The 25082-nt window shown below is 40.9% G+C and overlaps 1 protein-coding gene across 1 annotated transcript in view; it reads right to left on the bottom strand.

Moving 5' to 3' along the window:
• The window catches only part of trip4 (thyroid hormone receptor interactor 4), an 82344-nt gene extending 65737 nt beyond the window's left edge, over window positions 1–16607 (bottom strand). The window contains exons 1-11 of the mRNA XM_030725873.1: window positions 16419–16607; window positions 15260–15441; window positions 15008–15138; window positions 13888–14106; window positions 13723–13801; window positions 13523–13628; window positions 13148–13363; window positions 12913–13042; window positions 12629–12822; window positions 12407–12531; window positions 11799–11890 (exon numbers count right to left, since the gene is read on the bottom strand). Coding sequence (XP_030581733.1) covers window positions 11799–11890; window positions 12407–12531; window positions 12629–12822; window positions 12913–13042; window positions 13148–13363; window positions 13523–13628; window positions 13723–13801; window positions 13888–14106; window positions 15008–15138; window positions 15260–15441; window positions 16419–16498 — 1554 coding nt within the window. The 5' untranslated portion in view covers window positions 16499–16607. The remainder of the gene's footprint in view (window positions 1–11798; window positions 11891–12406; window positions 12532–12628; window positions 12823–12912; window positions 13043–13147; window positions 13364–13522; window positions 13629–13722; window positions 13802–13887; window positions 14107–15007; window positions 15139–15259; window positions 15442–16418) is intronic.
• Between the last annotated feature and the right edge of the window lie 8475 nt (window positions 16608–25082).

The raw sequence follows: 25082 nt of genomic DNA on the forward strand, positions 1-25082 counted from the left end.
GCAACCCTCTGAATTTGGACTTTTTTCAATTTCAAATTCACAGAGATTCTAAACATCAGCCCCTGGGCTGTGCTTTCTCTATGTACCTGAAAATGTGCCTGCTGATGTAAAATGCTAACATCTACAAAAAAGTCTCTTGGACCGATAGCCGAAACCCAACAGGAAGTCAGCCACGTTCACTTTAAAGTGTCATTTTTGCAGCATTTTTCGCCTTTTTCAGGCCTTTTTTGCCTCAACTCCTCCTAGGGCATTTGACCCAGTGAGACCAAAATGGCTCCAGATCATCCACACAAGTAGCCCATCAAAAGATATTCATGGTTTTGTAGAATATTGAACGGTGTTGCCGTAGCAACCCTCTGAATTTGGACTTTTTTTTCCATTTCAGGCCCAGATAGGTTCTAAACATCAGCCCCAGGGCAGTGCTTGGTCTGTGTACCTGAAATCGTGCATGCTGAAGTAACATCCTAACATCTACAAAAAAGTCTCTTGGACCGATAGCCGAAATCCAACAGGAAGCCTGACATGTTCTAATTAAGGTGTCATTTTTGCAGCATTTTTCACATTTTTCAGGCCTGCTATTTCAATCATCTTCTACTACAGCTTTTCATCCAGTCACACCAAAATGGCTCCAGATCATCTACACAAGTAGCCCATCAAAAGATCTTCATGGTTTTGTAGAATATTGAACGCTGTTGCCGTAGCAACCCTCTGAATGTGGGATTTTACTCATAAACCACAGTTCATCCAAATTGTTATATCTCTGACATACATTGTCCCATGTGCCTCAAACTTCACAGGCTTAATGGGAGGGTAAGGGAGACTGGACACACCCCTCTATCAGCTTTGTTTCACACTCATAACGCCACCTAGTGGCAACAGGAAATCAGAAGTACGCTAATAATATTCATCCTATGATCATTGCAATTTATTTGATGGCTGCAGGCATTACATAGACCATTGTGATACTTTCATTAGTGGGCACTCACCGATGCCACCTAGTGGAAGCGGGAGAGGAACGACGCGAAGTACGGCTAGCCTGCTGAGCTGTCAGCAGCCGGGTGAGCCCGCTACTCTCTCGTCTGCGAGAACCTCCGAGCGCGGCTCGGCTGGAGCGTGCCACGGGTCGACGCGCGGCTTGGCTGGAGCGCGCCACGGGTCGACGCGCGCCGGGTGCGAGGGCCCGCTCATCGCCGCTTGCGGCTTTAATTATTATTATTTTTTTTTTTTTTTTTTATTATTAGGGCCCGAGCACGAACTGTGCGAAGGCCCTATTGTAATTGCTTTCGTTTATTATTATTTTTTTTTTTTTTTTTTTTATTATTATTATTATTATTATTCAGGCAAATGAATTGGCTTTTTGGGGCTTTATCATATTCAAAAACTCATGAACCTTTGCACATGCGTCACACCTGGTGAAAATTTAAGTATTTTAATGGGCTCGGGCAAGGGCGCGCCCAAATGGCTCGCTAGCGCCCCCTAAACTGGAGCCCCACCGCTGTGTTTCACGTACATGAATGAAACTTCATACACATGTATATCATGTCCAGGCGCACAAAAAATCCTCTTGGAGCCATGCCCTAAACCCAACAGGAAGTCCGCCATTTTGAATTAATTATGCAAATTTGGCGATTTGCAGCCCTCACACTTTTTCTAATAACTCAGAGGTTTTAGACCTTATCATCTTCATATTTGGTTTGTCTAACCTACACCCCCAGGGGAATCTAAATCTCGAAAATGGTGAGTTTTTGCCAAGGGGGAGGGGTCCTTATGCCCCTTTGAACTTTGATCATTCGCCATGAAATTTTGATTGCCTCTCATTCATACCTACATGATCCAATGTGCATCAAACTTCTCCAGTAGGATGAGGGTGCCCCCCTGAACACATACATATGACAATATTTAATATCAGTCGCAGCGCCACCTAGTGGGAACAGGAAATGTCATATTTTACACTTGGAGGTCCAGCTCCAAGGTGGTTTAGCAGAACCATCTCAAATTTCACCTGGAAAGCCTTAAGAAGTTGGACTTACTGTGTTTTCAAAACTGTGAGTTTTTGACAAAAGGGCGTGACCCTTATGGGACGGCAAAGTTCGATGATTCGCCATGAACACAAAAACGGCTGTAACTCAAAGCCAACTTGCCCAATCTGGCTCAAACTTCAGTGGTGTGATAAGCATGCTGCCCTGAACACACTCATATGCATAAAGTCCATAAACGGTAGAGCGCCGCCTAGTGGCAGCTCGGAATATCTTAAAATAGCAAGTTTTTGAGTAGCCCCGGAGCTACGTTTTATCTACATGTATGAAAATGTACAGGCTCATGTAACATACTAAGATGTACAAAAAAGTCTCTTGGACCCATACCCCAAACCCTACAGGAAGTCGGCCATCTTCAATTGAAGGTGTCAATTTTTGCCATTTCCACGCCTGCTATTTGAACGAACTCGTCCTAGGGCATTTCACCCACTGACACCAAATTGGCTCCAGATCATCTACACAAGTAGCCCATCAAATATTGTGGAAATCTTTACAAAATATTAAACGGCCTTGTCACACCAGGCCATTAAATTTGGCCTTTGTTTTTCTCCCTCACCACCAAAATTGTTTGTGCACTTGTTCGCACATGCTTTGTCTGATCAGGCTGAAAATTTAATCACTCATGTACACACCCAGGCTGAATCCATAACTACAGATTCAAGACTGTAGGCGCAATAGCGCCCCCTACAGAAGCAAATGAAAATTTGTATGACCGTCCACAGAATTAGTTTTGCTCTGAAATACATGAAATATCTTTCACCATTCCTTACAAAATCCTCATCTATTTGATAAGCCTCCTGCCCTGAACACATTGATATGCATAAAGTCCATAAACGTTAGAGCGCCCCCTACTGGCAGCTTTAAATATCATAATATACCATGTTTTTTAGCTAGCCCCTGAGTTACATTTTATCTACAGCTCTGAAATTTTGCACACTCATGTAACATCCTAAGACATACAAAAAAGTCTCTTGGAGCCATACTCCAAACCCTACAGGAAGTCCAGCATCTTCAATTGAAAGTGTCAATTTTTGCCATTTTCAGGCCTGCTATTTGAATGAACTCCTCCTAGGGCATTTCACCCAGTGAGACCAAATTGGCTCCACATCATCTAGACAAACAGCCCATCAAAAAAGTCAATCAGACCCATGCCCTATTTTGCATGCTGGAGCCGTGACCACACCCCCAAATATTCCATTGCGTCTATGCCGAGAGCAAAAGATACCTTTCCTATAAAAGAATTCAACTTTCTAGAGACCCATCACGATCACAAAACCTCCGAGTGCGGCACGGGTCGACGAGCGCCACAGGTCGACGCGCGTGGAGTGCGAGGGCCCGATATCACCGCTTGCGGTTTTAATTATTATTATTATTATTATTCAGGCAAATGAATTGGCTTTTTGGGGGCTTTATCATATTCAAAAACTCATGAAACTTTGCACATGCGTCACACCTGGTGAAAATTTAAGTATTTTAATGGGCTCGGGCAAGGGCGCGCCCAAATGGCTCGCTAGCGCCCCCTAAACTGGAGCCCCACCGCTGTGTTTCACGTACATGAATGAAACTTCATACACATGTATATCATGTCCAGGCGCACAAAAAATCCTCTTGGAGCCATGCCCTAAACCCAACAGGAAGTCCGCCATTTTGAATGAATTATGCAAATTTGGCGATTTGCAGCCCTCACACTTTTTCTAATAACTCAGAGGTTTTAGACGTTATCATCTTCATATTTGGTTTGTCTAACCTACACCCCCAGGGGAATCTAAATCTCGAAAATGGTGAGTTTTTGCCAAGGGGGAGGGGTCCTTATGCCCCTTTGAACTTTGATCATTCGCCATGAAATTTTGATTGCCTCTCATTCATACCTACATGATCCCATGTGCATCAAACTTCTCCAGTAGGATGAGGGTGCCCCCCTGAACACATACATATGACAATATTTAATATCAGTCGCAGCGCCACCTAGTGGGAACAGGAAATGTCATATTTTACACTTGGAGGTCCAGCTCCAAGGTGGTTTAGCAGAACCATCTCAATTTCACCTGGAAAGCCTTAAGAAGTTGGACTTACTGTGTTTTCAAAACTGTGACTTTTTGACAAAAGGGCGTGACCCTTATGGGACGGCAAAGTTCGATGATTCGCCATGAACACAAAAATGGCTGTAACTCAAAGCCAACTTGCCCAATCTGGCTCAAACTTCAGTGGTGTGATAAGCATGCTGCCCTGAACACACTCATATGCATAAAGTCCATAAACGTTAGAGCGCCGCCTAGTGGCAGCTCGGAATATCTTAAAATAGCATGTTTTTTGAGTAGCCCCGGAGCTACGTTTTATCTACATGTATGAAAATGTACAGGCTCATGTAACATACTAAGACGTACAAAAAAGTCTCTTGGACCCATACCCCAAACCCTACAGGAAGTCGGCCATCTTCAATTGAAGGTGTCAATTTTTGCGATTTCCACGCCTGCTATTTGAACGAACTCGTCCTAGGGCATTTCACCCACTGACACCAAATTGGCTCCAGATCATCTACACAAGTAGCCCATCAAATATTGTGGAAATCTTTACAAAATATTAAACGGCCTTGTCACACCAGGCCATTAAATTTGGCCTTTGTTTTCTCCCTCACCACCAAAATTGTTTGTGCACTTGTTCGCACATGCTTTGTCTGATCAGGCTGAAAATTTAATCACTCATGTACACACCCAGGCTGAATCCATAACTACAGATTCAAGACTGTAGGCGCAATAGCGCCCCCTACAGAAGCAAATGAAAATTTGTATGACCGTCCACAGAATTAGTTTTGCTCTGAAATACATGAAATATCTTTCACCATTCCTTACAAAATCCTCATCTATTTGATAAGCCTCCTGCCCTGAACACATTGATATGCATAAAGTCCATAAACGTTAGAGCGCCCCCTACTGGCAGCTTTAAATATCATAATATACCATGTTTTTAGCTAGCCCCTGAGTTACATTTTATCTACAGCTCTGAAATTTTGCACACTCATGTAACATCCTAAGACATACAAAAAAGTCTCTTGGAGCCATACTCCAAACCCTACAGGAAGTCCAGCATCTTCAATTGAAAGTGTCAATTTTTGCCATTTTCAGGCCTGCTATTTGAATGAACTCCTCCTAGGGCATTTCACCCAGTGAGACCAAATTGGCTCCACATCATCTAGACAAACAGCCCATCAAAAAAGTCAATCAGACCCATGCCCTATTTTGCATGCTGGAGCCGTGACCACACCCCCAAATATTCCATTGCGTCTATGCCGAGAGCAAAAGATACCTTTTCCTATAAAAGAATTCAACTTTCTAGAGACCCATCACGATCACAAGACCTCCGAGTGCGGCACGGGTCGACGAGCGCCACAGGTCGACGCACGCGGAGTGCGAGGGCCCGATATCACCGCTTGCGGTTTTAATTATTTATTTATCTGTTTCAGTCAATATTAGTCACCACTGTAATATTAATATTCGTTGTTTATTTTCCAAGGGACTACAGCTGAGAAGTGACTATAACTTCACATTTTTCCTGTTCAATAAAGAGAAAAGACTCATGGCTTAGAAATAATGTTGAAGGGGTCGGACTTAAAAGGGGCAAAAACACATCACATCATTTTTAAAAGAGAAAAGAAGGATTTGAACCTGTTTTGTATTCAACACTTCAAGCAGGTTGATATCCGCTTACTCTCTTTGATTCTGACTTATTTTCATCAACAGTGCTGTCTTTCAAACCATCAAAGGAAGCTATCTGAGATATATCTCTCGCATTGCCTTTATCACTGCTCCAAGTTCCTGTGATCAGCATACTGAGAAAGAAACAAGTCCTATTAAATGAGCAGAACAAAAAAGAGAAGAAGCAGAGATAATAAAAGGGGCTTAACAGGCAGTTTCCCCAACAGCAGAAACTGTGTGACATTTAATGAAGTGGTCTGAGAACTGCAGTGAAATTCTAAATGGTATATCAGGCCATTTCAAGTCTGGCAGATGGTTCTATGTATTTTTCATGCTGTGGAAAACCTGTGACTGAGGTTTGGTTGGTTGTCATCCAGTGCCTGGGGACCCTGAGCTGAATGCATTCTACACACCACTGCAGAATCACATGATGTCTGACCTCTCTGCCATGGCAAACTGCCCAGCAAGGAACAGGCAGGAAGGGGAGGAATGTCAGCGTGTTAGTGTGTGACTGAGGATGTACAGGAAGAGCCGGGGAGAGAAAGCAAGACTGAAAGACGCATGATTGAGTATGAGCTTGCATGTCTGTTTACTGAGCATAAACTGAATTCTCTGCACCACACACACACGCACAACTTTACCGCACTGACCTGTAAAACATACTGTTAGAGAGGGAAAATATGATGGAATAATGGGGGGGGGGGGGGGGGCAACCACTGCTAAGGATTCACACAGTGTTACAGAGAAAAGAGGGTATGAGGAAAAAAAAAAAAAAAAAAAAAAGCATTGCCTGACTTCCCTTCCTTTGGAATGCATCCAATATATATCCTGTGAGTGTGAGGGTGTGTGTGTGTGGCATGCTGGCAGGAAGGCTTTCAGCATATAAATATCACATTACCACACACGGAAACACAGGCATCAGTTTGAGCAGTTTGAGCTTCCAGCAGGCCTAACAAGCACGGGAGCTCCACTCTGGAGGTCAGAGGGAGAGCTTACACAAATGGAATTCCACAGGAACCGGCACTTCTTTTAACAGATAAGTGGCTGTAGCCTTGCAGCTGTGTGATGTGGTATAAGCCTGGTTTCAGTTATCTCACATGTGCTAGTGTGCGCAGATCTACTAAGCTACAGCCTCCATATTTTATTTATATAAATAAAAAATATATATCTACACGCACATACACGCAATTAGACAAAAACAGGCTCACAGCTACAGCGAAGAACAATTTAAAGCCTTGTTTTATTAACTGACCAATGAGCAGCAGATTAGATTAGATGAGACTAAGATAGCAGAAAAGCCAGAAGCAGACCAACACTCATCTTATATGGCAGTATCTACAATCAATAAAATGTAAACTGCAATTAACTGACTCAGCAACCTGTGTTCAAAAAAAAACCAAAGATGTACTACAGTAGCTTCAGGGAGACTCCTGATCATCCTAAATTCAGTTTACAGCAGGACAAGTACCCCAAACATACCACAACGAAGGTAATAAAGAATTATCAGTGACAAGAAGACTGAGGAGTCCTGCAACAGATGGTGTGGTTCCCACACAGCCCTGATCTCATCAACACCGAGTCAGTCTGGGATTACATGAAGGGGCCGAAGGCACAGAGGTAGCCTAAATCCGCAGAAGAATTGAGATACTTGAAAAAAATCTACAAGTGACTTTAGGTTGTTTTTGTGTCGTATGACCTCTTGAGAGACTTGTTCCAGAATTACTCAATTCTGTATGTGCTTTTGCAATTACTGTTAACAGCTGCAGTTTGACTTCAAACTCAAAAGACCAAACAAAAGCCTCTCTGACTTTCTCACTGTGACTCTTCTCAGGTCAAATCCAGCTCCAGTTTTGAATACATGGTTACCAACAATCTACTGTACAGTCTGATGCAGATACTGCATGTATGCAGATGATGCTGTTATCAACTAAACATATATGTTGATGACACCATAACATAAATATATCCACACAGCAGATGAACACCAGAAGAAAATGTTTTATATTCCTGCTTTTGATATCAAATCTTCTCACATTAACCTGTTATGCTGTAAATAAGAGTTTTACCTTAATTAGCACTAACTGCTCCTACAGCACTTGTGTGTGCTTTTTAAAACCCAAATATATTTTTGGACTTGGCAAAGCCTAAACTACAAACATTATTGCTTTATTCAAATAATGAAAGTGTGACAGTGAGTATGCTCAACATTAGCACCCTGAAGGTGAAGCTCTTGTCCTCTCAGGCATATGAATCAAGACCTTTTTTTTTTTTGACTTGTATTCACTAAGACATGTATCTCTGCAGCTGGCCTTGGAACAGGGTAGCAAATCAGACACTAAATGAGAGTGTGGATTGATCCAATCAATTTTTTCACTGCAGGAGTAAGTAGATGTGTGATTCAAGCTCCACATGGGGTCTGATGTGCCTTTGCCTGTGCTGCAAGCCTTCATGAAGACAGAGAACGTGAATGCGAATGTGCCGATAAACAGATTTAAAATATAGTCATTATTTTTGACAATTTTGAAAGCAGCTTTAAATTCACACGTTCAATGTACAGCATCTGCAACATCCATATACACTGCCTGCAATCCTCTCTGCTGATGCTTTTTAATTATCGCTTAGCCTCTCCCAGCAAAAAACATTCCCATTTTCAATCTGTAACATACCTATCTTTATCCCAACCCCCTCTGCAGCAGGCAGGTCAGGCATACATCTCCACCCATTGCTGAGTGAGCACTGGGGGGTAGGAGTGGAGACAGAGAATACAGATCATAATGGCTGGCCAATTATCAGTACTAAGGGGGGGATGGGGAGCTGGGAGGAGTGAGAGATTACAGGGAGAATGGATCAATACACCAGTCAGTTTCTAATGAGGGAAGGAATTGGTCCAAGTCAAGCAGATGGAAATCCTGCTCTGCCTGAGGTGGTCTTGCTGCACTGTCTGACAGCAGGGTTTCAGGGTTGATTTGTGCAACAGTGCCCCAACTGAGGAACAACTGCAATGACACCAAATCGGTGACATTTTAAGTGTTGAAAACATTTACTGCATTTTTGTGAGTCCACACTGTTTCTCTCATGCTCTCCTGATCTTCCCACATTCCACTTTCCCTGAATATTTCATACATCATGAAGAGACAGATTTAGAAGAGCCTGAAGAATAATGGCTGTCTGTCCTTCACCACCCCCCTCTTTTAACCACCCACAGCTGCCAGCACAGGACAGTAAATCCTACACCTCACCCACTCTCCCATCCCAGCAGTACAGCTATGTGCTACTATGCACTAGCACAACATGCCCTCTTCTACTTACACAAAAGGAATCGAGATTCAACTGCAGAGCCGCTAAAAGTCTTCCCTTTTTCCAAAATGTCGACTCCAGTGCGCCAGTAACTAACACTTCACCACCATCATTAGGCATTTGGTGCTGTTATTCTTTTCTAGTTGCTTCACTTTTTTTTTTTTTTTCTACATGTGCTTTCTTTTTTTCTGAGGGGCCTTGTGTGAGGTGGGGGTGTTATTTATGGCTGCTCTGTGCAAGTGGTCACACAGACACACACATACGCACAGACACACACACACACCCTTTCACAGGATGAAAGGGCAGCCACACTGCCTGCAAACATGATTTTACAGCCCTGGGTGGAATGAGTGGTGGAGGAGAGAATGAGGACAGAGTACAAAAGGGGAAAGCCCTTAGATTTACAGGTCCCAGCAGTCAGAATGCAACCATGTAACAGGACACATTTTTAAGGCTATTTTTATATATTTTTTTTTTTTTTAAATCAAACACACAGCATCTGTCTTTATGCAGGGAGACATTTTGTGTGTGTGCAGAATCACGACAACCCAAAAGAAGATTACTGCTTTTTTCCATGGGTCTGGTATTTTTTTTTAATTGTAACAAAAGACTGTGCAAATTCCAAACGTGATCTGCTTTAGTTTATCGTTAAAGCTGGCACATGTGCACGAGGGCTTGCAGCTTTGCAGGGTGAGAGCAGGTTTGTGCAATGTGTAGAATTTGACAGATTTCCCTGCTTAAATAATTTTTATGAGACTGTCCCGTATGGATGCGAGTGTTTTCAGGTGTGCTGTGACAACTACGGAGTATGTCAGGCAGATGTGTACAGAACAGAATATAAAGTTAAAAAAAGGCATGCACCAAATGGTGAAAAATTAAAGGGTAAAAACACTGTGTCTTGGTGAGGTTTTATAATAACACAGAATACACACATTTAATAGTCTATAAAAGAATGACTCCAGACAAGAAGTGTCTTGCGAAGCCAGGGGCAAAACAGCAAACATGAAGATGGCAATGCAATTAGGTTTAAATGTGTTCCATTCACAGCAAATCGGAGAGCCGCTCTGTATCCACATAATGCTTTAATGGAAAGTGGGGTGCATTTTCCAGCTTATATATCCAGCAAAACTGCAATTAATTCAACTAATTTAGATGCAAAAACTCAAGTAAACAGTTTATTAGTCCTACAAGGCAGCGGTGACCATGCTCCTAATGGAGCAGCAACACTCTCTGCCACGGCATATGTTCACAGACAAACCAGAGCCACTCTAAAACTGTGGGCTAAGGGTGGATTTCACTTCAAGTGTAATCATATTCTTCTCTGAAAGTATTCAAAATATACACGAAGACTGGTGCCACTGTAAAATGCCCATACCGCCACTCTGGTGGGAGGTATCTGGTATATTTTGACAATGTATTTGTGTTTCTGTGGTGCGCACTGCCTCTAGTGTGACACACTGTGAGATGGCAGGGAGTTGCTGGTGAAAAGGTGCGGTCTGCCCTCTGGCCTGTAGGAAGTGGTACTGCACCAACTTTACACGTCATCACACAGAACAGTCGACTAGTGCTAAACGGTACTGCTCTCCCCAAGAAATGACAGTAGTAGATCTTGAGATCAACCTCATTACTCAAAATCCCCCACTGGGGATTTCAAACACCCCAACAGGCCAGTGTGAATGTGTGTTAGATTTTCATGACAATGTTTTACAACCACTACTGTAACTGGAGCTGACTTAAAACCTAAACAGCAAGACTTATTGCAAAACTCTGTCCCTAACTTAATATAAATTAGGTACTCTTGTGTTTTTTGCTTCACATTAGCACTGACTCCAAAGCTCACATGGAGAGGAGGATGGCAACTGAATTACAGAAATCAGAAAATTCAATCATCTCCAACAGCTGCAAAACAGCAAAATGGGTTGCATTACTTTGTAAACTAAAGTGGATCTTGTTGAGAGTGCTCATTTCCACCTCCATACTTTTATTCTTGGATAATCTGAGTGTCATTCACAAGCAGTGTGCATACACAAATCTTTGTATAAACCCCGTATACGACCTTTTCGTGTACAAATCCGGAATTCATCAACATTTTCTTAAGTCAGTGGTTCCCAAAGTCAAGAGTGCTGCGGCCCACTTAAAAACCAAAAAACCCCCACTCCTGTGGTTATCCCATAGCGTCCGATAAATTTGATAAAAAGAAAACAAACAGCACAGGCTGTTGGCTATAAACTGCTAATGCTACCCAGTCATATGTAAAGTGCTAATGCCAATATGTGACCCATTTGCCCCTGGGACACAAACTTCAATACAAGAGCAGTAAATTTATGTCAGAGTAATGAGTAATATCACAAACTAACAACCTCCTTTTACCAGTTTTTATTCTCTTTTTATATAAATAACTACATTTATATAAATATGTAACTATGCATACTTGTGAGTAATTTCAAACTTATTATCTGTTATTACTGCGGCCCACCTGCAGTACCTTCGCGGACCACCAGGGGGCTGCAGCCCATACTTTGGGAACCGCTGTCTTAAGTGAATGTTTTTATACTCTGTTGCAAACAAATTTAGAACTACCTCAGACCACAACAAATGATGAAGGGCGTGCTGTCTTAGAAAATTTAAATACACATCTTTAATCCAGCTCCAGACGTTTCATACATTAAAAACATTTCTGAGCACTCATGAGTGAATGTAAAGCATTTAGAATCGTTAAGCCTGAGCGTTTCATTTTTTTTTTTTTTGCAATAGTTCGACATCTTTCACTGACCTGTCCTCTGAACTGCTCCTGAGATAGGCAGTCAGTCACATTGACGCAGCCCAACAGGCAGCCAGTGGGATAGTCTTTAGGAAACTTGGCCTCTGCAGAGATAAGAACAGGATCAACATCACTTCAATAACACCACCACGACGCACAGCCCAGTTTAGCATTAATATCATTTCTATCAACAACACAAACTTACAAATCAACTATTTTATGTTATTATTGATTTTTTATTGTGGCCCAGGAGAAGATAAATCTACAATAAATACACTTATTTCTGGCAAAACTACATTACAGTGTGCTATAAAACATTTAAGTAAATTTGCTCTTAATACATCGTACATCCTTTCAAAGAGGACAGCCACTGCTGGGCAGTAAAATACACAAAGGCCAATAACAAAACACAACATAAAGTTGTTATAACAGCCTTTAAAGGGACCATGCAAAAGCTATTGAGGGCATTTTCAAAATAAATATTTATATACTGTTTTCTTAAGCCAAGTAAAACATTACTGATGCATTTTTTCCTCTTTAGAAGCACCATATTTAAACCTTTTTAAGCCAAAATAGATTAGCGTATTCTCAAATGTTTTTCCTGTGTATAATATACGCACCTTTCCTATAGATGTGCCGGTACATGGCTTCCACCTCTGCGATCTCTTGAGGGGTGGGCTTCTTGGCTGCAGCTGCAATCCAAAGCCGACCACGGTGTGACGTGTACCACGTCCGTCCTTCTACCCTGCATACGCGCACAAAATGTAACCTCATATATTACAACACCCTGACAAAACACAAGCATCTACACGAGTTTAACATATATACTGCATGCTCCTTGCCTCTTGATGCCTTTGACCAGCAGGGAGGCCCACGGCTGGTGCATGCTGAGGCACCAGCCGCCATCAGATATCTCCTGCAGCTCTTTGTCTTGGAGCCTCAACTTCTGTCGTTTTTCTCTTCCCTCATCCTCCATTGAAGTCTCTCCCCTCTCCATCGTTTTCTTGTGGCTTTCATGGCCTCCAACATCAACCCACTAGAATATGCGTTCATTAGAAGCATTACCAGAATCTGTATGAATGCCCACCGTTTCATAAAGTGACAAAGTTGAAAAATGACAAGATACCTCTGGTGCAGAATGCATAATGTTGGGGTTCACCAGATCTCTGAGACCCTGCCTTCTACCCTTTCTTTCAGAAGACGCCGGTGATTTTGACACTGACTCGGTGCTCATTGCCTTCAGGGTCTCATCCAACCTGCAAATTATTGAAAGCATTTCAGAAAGAGCAGCTGTTTCACCCAACCACGCAGCACAAATCCAGCTTTGCTGTTGTGATTCAGATGTTGTCCGGTTATCTTACTTGTTGTAATACTGGTTCAGGTCGTTTCCCTCTTCAATCACTTGTCTACCAGCAAAGTCGAGTGTGATCTTCCTGTCTTTGCGAGAGGCATGGCGAAGCTCTCTCAGCTCCTCTTCCTTTTTCCTCAGCTTCTCTCGCTCACCGGGTGACAACCACTGATTGGATTCAGTGGCAAAGTAATCCGACTCATCATCCAGAACCTGTGTTCTCCTGACACTGGGGTTGAAGGAGGGAGTAAATAAGTGTTATTACCAAGCTTCACGACTACCTTCTACAGTAATCAAAATGTCCCGTTAAAGTGTTGACACTGCACACAGAGCAGTAAACCTGTCCATTCTTGTGAAGCTCTCTTCTTAACTGTGTGTTTTATGATACCTATTCCTGTCATATTCCAGCAGTTTGTCTTTGTGCTGAATTGCCTTCTCCAGCCCGGCTGTCACCTTGGCCTCTTGGTGCGCGAAATATTCTCTTTCTCCAAAGTCTGTCACCAAAATGAAAACAAACTCATAATACCAAACTGCATGACCTTTTCAGAGAGTTTCTTTTCATAAGTCCTGATCATTTATGATTCTCACCTCCCATGAGCTTCTTTCTCAGTTTCTGGCTTTTGTTGGAGTCTCGCTGTAGGATCTCCTGTTCCTCTGTTGTGCAGACCTTAATCAGAAAATGCTGTTAGTGCAAGTAGAGGGGGAAAAAAAAACAACAAAAATGTAATCTGAGGATTCAAAACACATACGTACCAAGCTGCCACAGAAGAAGCAGGGTCCTGAGCCCTCTTGCTCACACACAATACGGCCACAGGTGATGCAGTTGTTAATAAGCTTGTGCTTTTGGGCAAGGCAATCGCATGCGTTCCGACCTGGAAGTAAGACAGTCAGCCTGTCCTGACCCTCTTTAGCATAAAGATTGACAAACTTTGTTTTCTTCTTTGATGAAGACGTATTACTATTTTCCTGGATCTGAAGAAGAACGAATGAAGAGGAGTAGAAAGGAAGACGTGAGCTTAACACATGAGCACAATAAAAATGATGTGGTACCCGTCACAAGTTTGGACATACCTACTTCTTCGGTGGGTTTCTTTTTATTTTTACCCTTTTCACAGTGTGCAAAACTGAAGACATCAAAAACTAACATACCCTGAATTATAAAGAAAGAAGCATATTCTAGATTTCTCAAAGCAGTATCTTTGTGGTATTCATTTGGTTAACAGGTGTGCCATCACTCTCAGCTAGTAGCTGCCCTTGCTTGCTTATTGTCATTCCTATAGCTAACCTGTAAATTTCTCAGCCTGGCATGTTGATACATCAGCCCGGCACAGTATTGGGCGATCAACCGCTCACTAGAATCCTGCATTCGATCACTGGAAATCTGTACCTTTCTCTGATGAATCCACTGTTAACATTTTTGACTGTGTCTTTGCTAGATGCAGAGATTGTGAAGGGCTGTATCTGCATGTAACTTCACTGGAGTGATAGACCATCCCATTTGACTAGCACGTTGTGGAATGATCATTCACTTTTCAGCAGAACAAATAACCAAGACACACCTACAGGCAATGTAGGGGGTGCAAGAATGTGCAAAACAAACGGTTATTACCTCCAAGAATCAAAAGTTTAAACATCTTGTTTATGGTGTTACTATTCAAACTGCAATGTGTTATTTCGCAGATTTTATGTCCATATTGTTCTATCATATACAATATATAATGTAAAAAAAAAAAAACAACTAAATTATAAGTAGGTATGTCCAACCTTTTGACTGGTATGTTATGAGTTGAGTCATTATGGTAGCCAATCAATGAAAATTACCTTCATAAAACAGGTGAGAAGACAACAAAGGTGTGCCATTATTTGTACTCACTCTCATCAGATCAATGGGGGTTTTTACAGCCTCCGGCTCAGGTTCTGTTTGACTCACTGTCATCACCTCCTGTTTGTTACGTCCTTTGCGTTTAGACTTCTTCTGGGTATCTTTGGTCATATCTTGTGTATCTACAATATGAATGAATATAAGAGACACCATTAAGTTCAGTTGCTTCAGAGCAACTGGGGCACTTCTGACTGGAGCCTCTTTCATGTACTCTATCACATTGAAAACTGATTTGTTACTTACCTGCTGATAAAACAGACTCTTTGAGGATGAAAAGACCTGTGGTATCTGCAGCCTGTTTTTGGGTCTTCTTCCATCTGCTGATGAGCTCATTAATAAACTGCCCCTTTTTCCCATCAGTGCCCTGCAGGAGGTCTCCCACATACTCCTCAATCTCTTCAGCTTTCTCAATTGACAGAATGTACCTAGGAAACAGCACAACTGTCATTTAATAACATTTCCACACAACTTGAACACTGAACCAAAAATACCTACACTCTGTGATTTCATTATAAATTACTTTTAAAGATCTGTGTGTTTTTAAAGTAATTTTAGTGGTCTGCTCATATGTTGGGGGCGACTGGCAATCTTGCCATCTATCTATAGCAAGATACTGAACCCTGAGTTGCCCCGATGCATCCATCGTAGCATGAATGTTAGACAAGGTGTTTAGGTGTAGAAAAAATGTCTTGCATGAATGTGTGTGATTAGGTGAATGAGGTTTGTAGTAAAAAGCGTACAAAGAGTACAAAGGTGCTACATAAGATCTTTGATTGTGTAAAACCACTCATTTTGTAGGGTTACTCTCTTTATGATAAAACAGCTGCTCATTACCTACCTAATGAAAAGCAACTTCAACAGAAAACTATGTTCACAGCTTCAGTTATATATACTAAACCATGAAAAACCATGTCATGGAGATAAAGTGTCATTAATGACCAAAAAATGAAACTGGAAAGAAACAAGCAGTGTGCCATTTGTGTTTTTATTTCTTTTTGCCTCATGTGATTTATAACACGTTTTAACATGCAGCATATTTTGGTGTGTACGCTTTTAATACTTCAGTTTAAAAAAAAAACAAACAACACAAAAACTCACATTCAAGAGTTGTAATGTAGAAAATAATTTAGTCTAGGTTGTTAGGCTGAACAGCTGGTTCACTGTGAGCTAATAAATAGCTACACGCTGGCATATAGCTGTAACGTCAACATTACCTAATTGTATCAAAGGACAACACATACAGACGGTAACACTGTTACACTGGCGACATGTTCATATACATATAATCTGTTTCATTGAAACACACCGCAGCACAGCCTAGATTACCGGCTCGCTGCTTTGCAAATGCTACGTTAGCCAGTCAGCTGGCAGACATCATAACAGGCAGGTTAGATTTTCTTACTGCACGATTTCTTCACACGCCTCCAACCCAAACTTGTGGTGTAACTGTTCCACACACCACTGCAGCAACTGCTCCGACATCTGTACCGAATGACAGCCTCCACACCTTCAGGTTTAAGCCACGGGAACCGGCAAACTTACAGCAAGAACTTGCTTCAAGTCGGTGAAATAAAGAATGCGCACAAAGTGGGCCGAGTACGTGGCAGTATCACGTCCTGAAGAAACTGACACTGCGGTGTAAAAGGTTCCTCCTGCGTTGCGCCGCGAAAAGAAAAGAAAAGAAAAGAAAAGAAAAGAAAAGAAAAGAAAAGAAAAGAAAAGAAAAGAAAAGAAAAGAAAAGAAAGAAAAGAAAAGAAAAGAAAAAAAAAGAAAAGAAAAGAAAGAAAAGAAAGAAAAGAAAAGAAAGAAAAGAAAAGAAAAGAAAAGAAAGAAAAGAAAAGAAAAGAAAAGAAAAGAAAAGAACTACAATTAAACACAGCTGTTAATGAAACTAAAGACTCCTTTATCATGAAGCAGGCAATGGCTGCACTTGTGAGTTCAGTCCCTAGGTGGCAACCCGGCAACAGATTTAGAGACACAGGCTTCAGCTGATCTTAAAATCTGCGTCAGCCACAATTACAGGTTCCTCCTGACACCCAGTGTAGGTTGTAGTCTTAATTTAGCCAATAAAGGTATGTCTAAAATAACTGTATTTTTAATAACACACTTCATCTAATCAGGTAATCCCCTGAATATTCATAATCATTAGTGTGGTTTCAAGTATGTCAAGCTTTTTATCTACTGTTAAGATTTATTATTACAACTGAAAACAGTAAACATAATACCTATTCATTCCACCAATTCAGACAACTTGGATTACATATCCACAATAATGTAAGTATCAAGTTCCTCCTCCTTATCACAGTCCCTCTCTGGAATAAGGGGAACACTGGCACTGTATCAAAAGTTTCAGAGTATCCCTCTCCAGTCACTCCAGTTGAACATTGTTGCTGCTGTCCTTGTCCAAGATGATTTTTCCCACAACCTTGTCCTGAGGATGTCCCCATTTCCAGATCTTCCTCAGAGAAGGCCTTTTTGTTTGAGCTCCCTTTTCTATGATGGCCACCACTACAGCTGTCAATGCACACAACTACTAACCTCAAAAAACTAAATTTTGGCAGAAACCTCACTCCTGGTACCAAAAATGTGGTGTCTGGCCAAATGAGCTGAAGAAAAAAGACAATATATATAAAAAGGTCCTTTATTCTGAACAAGCTGATCTTTAAAAACAGAATTTAAAAACCTTCAAGAGGAAGCCAATCCCTAATTGAGTGCAGCAACAACTATAGTGGCTTAGTTTCCTGCTTCAGCAAGATAACAAAACATCAGCTGCAAGAAAATCCACAGAGTTATACATATTAAAGAGTTAAATACACACAATAATAACATCTAGTGCATTGCTTTGGGCCCCACCTGCAAATGCACAACTGAGATAGTCTAACAGTTCTATAAGGAACAAAAAGAAAGGAGACATCACCGTCACTCAAGGTCAGAAAGAAAACATGATATAACCCAATATAAAACATGGGAAATACCGTGCAAGGCAAGGAAAACACATGACCCTCATCCCTTCAGGCCTGCAAGGTCATTCAGCCAACAAACCCCTTCCCAGTTGGACCAGGAGTTCTCCTTGAACTGCTGGCTGTCTGACTGGTGTCCAAAAATTGATATGCGTTTTATAGATAACTGGGAAAGTTTCTGGGGAAAACCTGGTCTTGTTAGGAGAGATGGCATCCATCCCACTTTGGATGGAGCAGCTCTCATTTCTAGAAATCTGGTCAAATTTACTGACCCTCCTAAAACCTGACTACCCAGGGTTGAGACCAGGAGGAAGAGTTGCAGTCTTATATGCCTCTCTGCAGCTTCTCTCTTCCTGCCATCCCCATAGAGATGGTGCCTGCTCCCAGACTAAAAAACCAACCAAAAATCAGCAAAAAAAAAATAAATAAATAAAAAAATTTAAGCATTAAAAATTTAAAAAGAAAAAAAAAATAGCATCCTTAACTACACCAAAGAGTAAAACAGTTAAATGTGGATTATTAAACATTAGGTCTCTCTCTTCCAAGTCCCTGTTAGTAAATGATTTAATAATTGATCAACATATTGATTTATTCTGCCTTACAGAAATCTGGTTACAGCAGGATGAATATGTTAGTTTAAATGAATCAACACCCCCGTGTCACACTAACTGTCAGAATGCTCGAAGCTCAGGTTGAGGAGGCGGGGTAGCAGCAATCTTCAATTCCAGCTTATTAATCAATCAAAGACCCAGACAAAGTTTCACTTCTTTTGAAAATCTGACTCTTAGTCTTGTCCATCCTAATTGGAAAATTCAAAAACCTGTTTTATTTGTTATTATCTATCGTCCACCTGGTCCTTACTCAAAGTTTCTAATTTCTCAGGCTTTATGATTTAGTACTCAGTTCAGATAAAATAATTATAGTGGGTGAGTTTAACATCCATGTAGATGCTGAAAATGACAGCCTCAACACTGCATTTAATCTATTATTAGATTCAACTGGCTTCTCTCAAAAGGTAGAGGAGAACACCCACCACTTTGATCATACTTTGGATCTTGTCCTGACATATGGCATAGAAACTGAAGACTTAACAGTATTCCCTGAAAGCCCCCTCCTGTCTGATCATTTCTTAATAACATTTACATTTACTCTAATGGATTACACAGCAGTGGGGAATAAGTTTTATTACAGTAGAAGTCTTCCTGAAAGTGCTGTAACTACATTTAAGGATATAATTCAGGGGTGTAGGAATGAGTTTCCTATTGGGGGGAGGACACATATCGGAAACCTGACAGATCCATAAATACTCTAAGAAAAGCATTAAAAAAAATGCTATTTGATCTTTTACTTTCTTATTTTTCAAATGTTTCTTGGAAAAATAGTGTTGTGTACACTTATATGATTGCATGTATAATTTTCATATGTATATGTTTTATAATCGTAGGACGTGGGCAAACTGGCTTGATCACTGGCTTGATAAATGTTACCAGTGCATAGATAACTGTTACCAGTGCATAGTTACCAGTGCACAGATAAATGTTACCAATTCACAGATAAATATTACCAGTGCAAAGATACATGTTACCAATACACAGATAATTGTTACCAGTACACAGATAAATGTTACCAGTGCACAGATAAATGTTACCAGTGCACAGATAAATGTTACCAATTCACAGATAAATATTACCAGTGCAAAGATAAATGTTACCAGTACACAGATAAATGTTACCAGTGCACAGATAAATGTTACCAGTGCACAGATAATTGTTACCTGTGCACAGATAAATGTTACCAGTGCACAGAGAAATGTTACCAGTGCACAGATAATTGTTACCTGTGCACAGATAAATGTTACCAGTGCACAGATAAATGTTACCAGTGCACAGAGAAATGTTACCAATACACAGATAAATCGTCCCCTTAGAATTATAAGGTTCTGACATTTTTGACAAAACTGAGTTATTGTCATATACTTATTTGCTGACCACTTATCAACAATATGTAAGAGATTCTTTTCAAATATATATATATATTTTTGGGCGTTTTATTCACAAAATATCTATCTGCAAAATCAAGCTTTAACTTGGTACTATAAAGTTCTACCTGTGAACCAATAGGCACTTGAAATGTTCACAAGAGAGCCAATCAGTGCTGCTTCTTTTTTGCAATGTTGGTGCCCAATGTCAAGCAAAGGAGCAGAGGAGATGCTAGAGAAAATGTTTCATGGTAAGCAGGAGCTGTTTACAAGACATCTAAAGCTTGAGGATTTCAAAAATGAGTTGATAACAGACAGAAGTACCAATGGCAGGAAAATTCTTAACTTTTGATTTCTTTTTTTTAGATTGCACTGAGCTGTTTCTTTACACTGTTAGCTACGAAGCTAGCGAGCTAACACTAGTTTTGTATTGCTTGTCTGTGGTCAGTGCTAACATAAGAAAACAAACAATGTAGTTGGTAATATTGAGAATAGTCAAAGGTCATAATATAAGTTACCTCATGTATAAAATATTATTGATTGAAGAATGACTTCAGATTTTAATATATTCTATGACCTAGCAGTGGTACCATGCTAATGAGTTCTGTCTATTTTTATTTCTGTCATCAAACTCCAGAAGAGCAAGTAAAAGAAAAAACACCAGAAAAGGGATGGCAAAGAAATTGTTTCATTTTTCCTGAATAAATACAACTGAAAGAAAACAGTTCATTGTCAGTGACATTTTTGTAGCAGAATGATTTTAATTAAAGATCCAAGTTTTAAAAATCTACCTTTTAAGTGGGATGAGTTTTTATTTGGATTTTTGTACTCAGTGGACATGGAGTCAGAATCTAAACGTTTATTCAGAATTTTAAAGAATGCTTTTTCAGGTAGATTGCAGCTTGTAAAATTTAAAAAGATCTAGGCTAAATGGGAAAAAAACCCAAAAAACATTGTGGTAAATTATCCAGAATTTCTTTGGCTCTCTGTACAAATTTTATTGAAATTTGAGTTTGTTTATATGTCAAAGTATACGCCTCCTAAATTTATATCAAATGTTTATTTTGTTCTATTTATTTATTATACATTTTATTTTTACTTGTTGGTTTTTATATAATTATATGTTGAGTTATCTTAAGAAAACTTTGGAAAAATAAAGGATGGGAAAAAAGAGGGCTCAGTCTGCCAACATGAGTTTAATGAAAAGTTTGATTTTTTAAAAAAAATTTTTTAAATTGCACAATTTTAAAATTGTGTAATAGATGTTGTGCAGCAAGGCGGCATGGTGGTTAACACTACTGCCTCACAGCTAGATTGACATCTAGGTCTGGGTTCAATTCCACCTTGGCCCGGGTCTCTCTGTGTGGAGTTTGCATGTTTTCCCCGTGTCTGTGTGGGTTTCCTCCCACAGTCCAAAGCCACGCAGTTACTGGGGTTAGGTTAATTGGTCACTCTAAATTGCCCATAGGTGTGAATGGTTGTCTGTCTCTCTGTGTTAGCCCTGCGACAGGCTGGCGACCTATACAGGGTGTACTGTGCTTCTCACCCTATGTCAGCTGTAATAGGCTCCAGACCCCCCCATCACGACCCTGAACAGAATAAGCGGAAGAGAATGGATGGATGGAGATATTGTAGCACTGAAACATTCAAAGATAGAACTTTGTCAAGCATCATCTTCTTCTAGTAAAGGGAAGGGAAATGTGTCCGTAAAAACAGTTTGCCATGAAAGAAGAAATTTTAAAAAATGTCACAGAATTCATTAAATTTGATTTAACCATACTTGTGGACGCTTTATTATATCTATAATTTTATGGTTTAAAACTTACTATAAGTTAACTATTTTTCATTCCTTGAAAATCAGTAGTAGTTATCATATTTTGCAGATAGAACCTTATAATTCCAAACCAAAAAGGAGTTTTTAGAATTAGAAGGTTCTATCTGCATTATACTTGTAAAAAAAAAAACAAAACAAAAAAAACCCCCATTTGCACATTTAATAGGATTTTGATATTACTGATTTAGAATACATATAGGGTGTGTTTCATAATCATGTGTAAACAAGACTTATTCCATGTGTAATTTTTGCTATACAGAGTGCAAAAACTTTAAAGCTCAATATCTCAAAACTGGTCAGAACAGAGATAGAACCTTATAATTCTAAGGGGTCAAAATGTTACCAGTGCACAGATAAATGTTACCAATTCACAGATAAATGTTACCAGTGCACAGATAAATGTTACCAATGCACAGATAAATGTTACCAGTGCACAGATAAATGTTACCAATTCACAGATAAATGTTACCAGTGCATACTTACCAATGCACAAATGTTACCAATGAACAGCTAAATGTTACCAGTGCACAGATAAATGTTACCAGTGCACAGATAAATGTTACCAGTGCACAGATAATTGTTACCAATGCACAGATAAATGTTACCAGTGCAAAGATAAATGTTACCAGTGCACAGATAAATGTTACCAATTCACAGATAAATATTACCAGTGCACAGATAATTGTTACCAATGCACAGATAATTGTTACCAGTGCATAGACAAATGTTACCAGTGCACTAGCATAAAGTTTCATTACAAATGTATGTGAGCTTGGGGGCCCCCTGGTGGTGGTAGCCGCATATGTCGCCTATGCCTCAATACGGCTCTGTTCATGGCCACAATCCCGACAGACTTTTACCTCATTCAAGAGTTTCTGACTCCTGCCGCTGTCTCCCACCTCCCAAACACTCAGAGCCGTTCAGAGGAAGGGGGGGAGCGCATGTTGTGCCTTCAAAATAAAAGCACGCGAGTTAAAGATTTCAAATGGTAGTAGACTTTAGGAGGACAACACATGTCATTCAACCTCTGTTCATCGAGGGGGATGAAGTGGAGCTGGTTTCAGATTTTAGGTTCCTGGGAGTACATCTGCAGGATGATTTGACCTGGAGTATCAATACGACCAGCATTTACAGGAAGGCCCAACAGAGACTGCATTTCCTGAGGGTTCTTAGGAGCAACCATCTGACCCAGAATCTGCTGGTGTCCTTCTACCGTTGCTGTGTAGAGAGCATCCTGACCTACTGTCTGTGCGTGTGGTTCAACAGCTGCACAGCAGCAGACAGGAAAACACTCCAGCGAATCATCAACACGGCTCAAAAGATCATAGGCTGTCCCCTGCCCTCCCTCCAGGAACTGTTCAATGCCCGCTGCCAGAGGAGGGCACAGAACATCCTCCAGGACCCCTCACACCCTGGACACTCCTTGTTTCAGCTACTGCCATCAGGCAGACGTTTCAGGACAATGAAGGCCAGAACAAACAGACTGAGGAACAGCTTTTATGCCAGGGCTATCATTGAACTGAACTCTGTGTGGTTTGGACAGTGATGTGGGGTGGTAGTGCTGACTGTGTGCGTGCGTTGGTGTGTGTATTGGGGCTAGATTCATCTTAATTTACTATTGTGCACTGTATTTTAGTAATCATTTTTATCACTCATATTTTTATTATTTTATTATTTATTGTCTGAGGCACCTAGAAAGGAATGCATTTTAAATTTCGTTGTGCAACTTCTGTGTACAATGACAATAAAGATTCTGATTCTGATTCTGATTCTGATTCTGATTCTGATTCTGATTCTGATTCTGAAAATCAAGTATTTTTCTCCTCTGCTGTGTAATTTTTGGTTGGGACAAATGCGCCTGTCTCCAATATTGGGGGGGGGGGGGGGGGGGGGGGGGGGGGACACATCCCCTCCATCCCCCCTGGTTCCTACGCCTATCATATAATTCCTTTATTATTATGCTCTTCAATGCCATGTGCCAACAGAGTGCAGAGAAGCTACCTAAACTCTGCTCCCAGTGAGTTAGATTATCTCATTAATAGACGCAGCCCCAATCCGTCTGTTGATCTCCCATTCCCTTCTTCCGTCACTCGTGAAAAAGACCCCAAGATACTTGAACTCCTCGACCTGGGGCAGCAACACGTCCCTGAGCCAGAGTGGACACTCCACCCTTTTCCGGCTGAGGACCATGGCCTCAGGCTTAGAAGTTCTGATTCTCATGCCAGCCGCTTCACACTCGGCTGCGAACCGTTCCACTGCGAGCTGGAGGCCACCACCTGATGAAGACAACAGTACCACATCATCCCCAAATAGCAGAGATGAGATTCTGAGGCCAGCAAGGTGGAAGCTTCCACCACTTGGCTATGCCTAGAAATTCTATCCATAAAAATTATGAACAGAATTGGTGACAAAGGGCAGCCCTGGCAAAGTCCAACACCCACAGGAAATGAGTCCAACTTATTGCCGGCAATACGGACCAAGTGCTTGATGCAGTTGTACAGGGATTGAATGGCCCGCAACAATGAGCCAGACACCCCATACTCCTGCAGCACCTCCCGCAGGATACCCTGAGGGATGCAGTCCAACGCCTTCTCCAAGTCCACAAAACACATGTAGACTGGATGGGCAAACTCTCACGCACACTTGAATATCCTCGAGAGGATAAAGAGCTGGTCCAGTGTTCTGCGACCAGGACGAAAACTGCATTGTTCCTCTTGAATCCAAGGTTCGACTAACAGACAGACCCTCCTTTCCAGCACCCTGGCATAGACCTTATCGGGGAGGCTGAGGAGTGTGATCCCCCAATAGTTGGAGCACACCACTAGAGAAAAAGGGCCTGTATCTGGAATGATCCAGCAGTATACAACTTTATGGATCTGCCACGTATCCATAATGTTTCCGGAGTGAATACTGGAAGATCGGATCTATCACAGATGTTTAAATGGATATTATCCAGATATGAATATTGTAAAATATCTTGAAGAATACAAGAAACATATATTGCAAAGATCAAAGATCTGGCAAAATGTCATGTAAGATTTTTCAGGAAACTGAGCATACAGTGAAAGAAAATGTGGTATTAATTTCACTTTTCTTGAATACTGATTGTTGGGTGCTTATCTGAAAAAAAAAGGGTCAGATGCAGATCCTTCCATGAAGAAATTTCTTGCCAGAGATGCTAACTAATTGTAGTTTATGCCTGTAAACTCAGCCCAACCCCCAAATCTTACTTGACAAAGAATCCTGTATAATCCCAAAAGGATGCAGTAGTAAACAGTTTTTTTGTTGTTTGT

The sequence above is a fragment of the Archocentrus centrarchus genome, chromosome 3 (assembly GCF_007364275.1).
Source record: "Archocentrus centrarchus isolate MPI-CPG fArcCen1 chromosome 3, fArcCen1, whole genome shotgun sequence".
NCBI classification, from domain to species: Eukaryota; Metazoa; Chordata; class Actinopteri; order Cichliformes; family Cichlidae; genus Archocentrus; species Archocentrus centrarchus.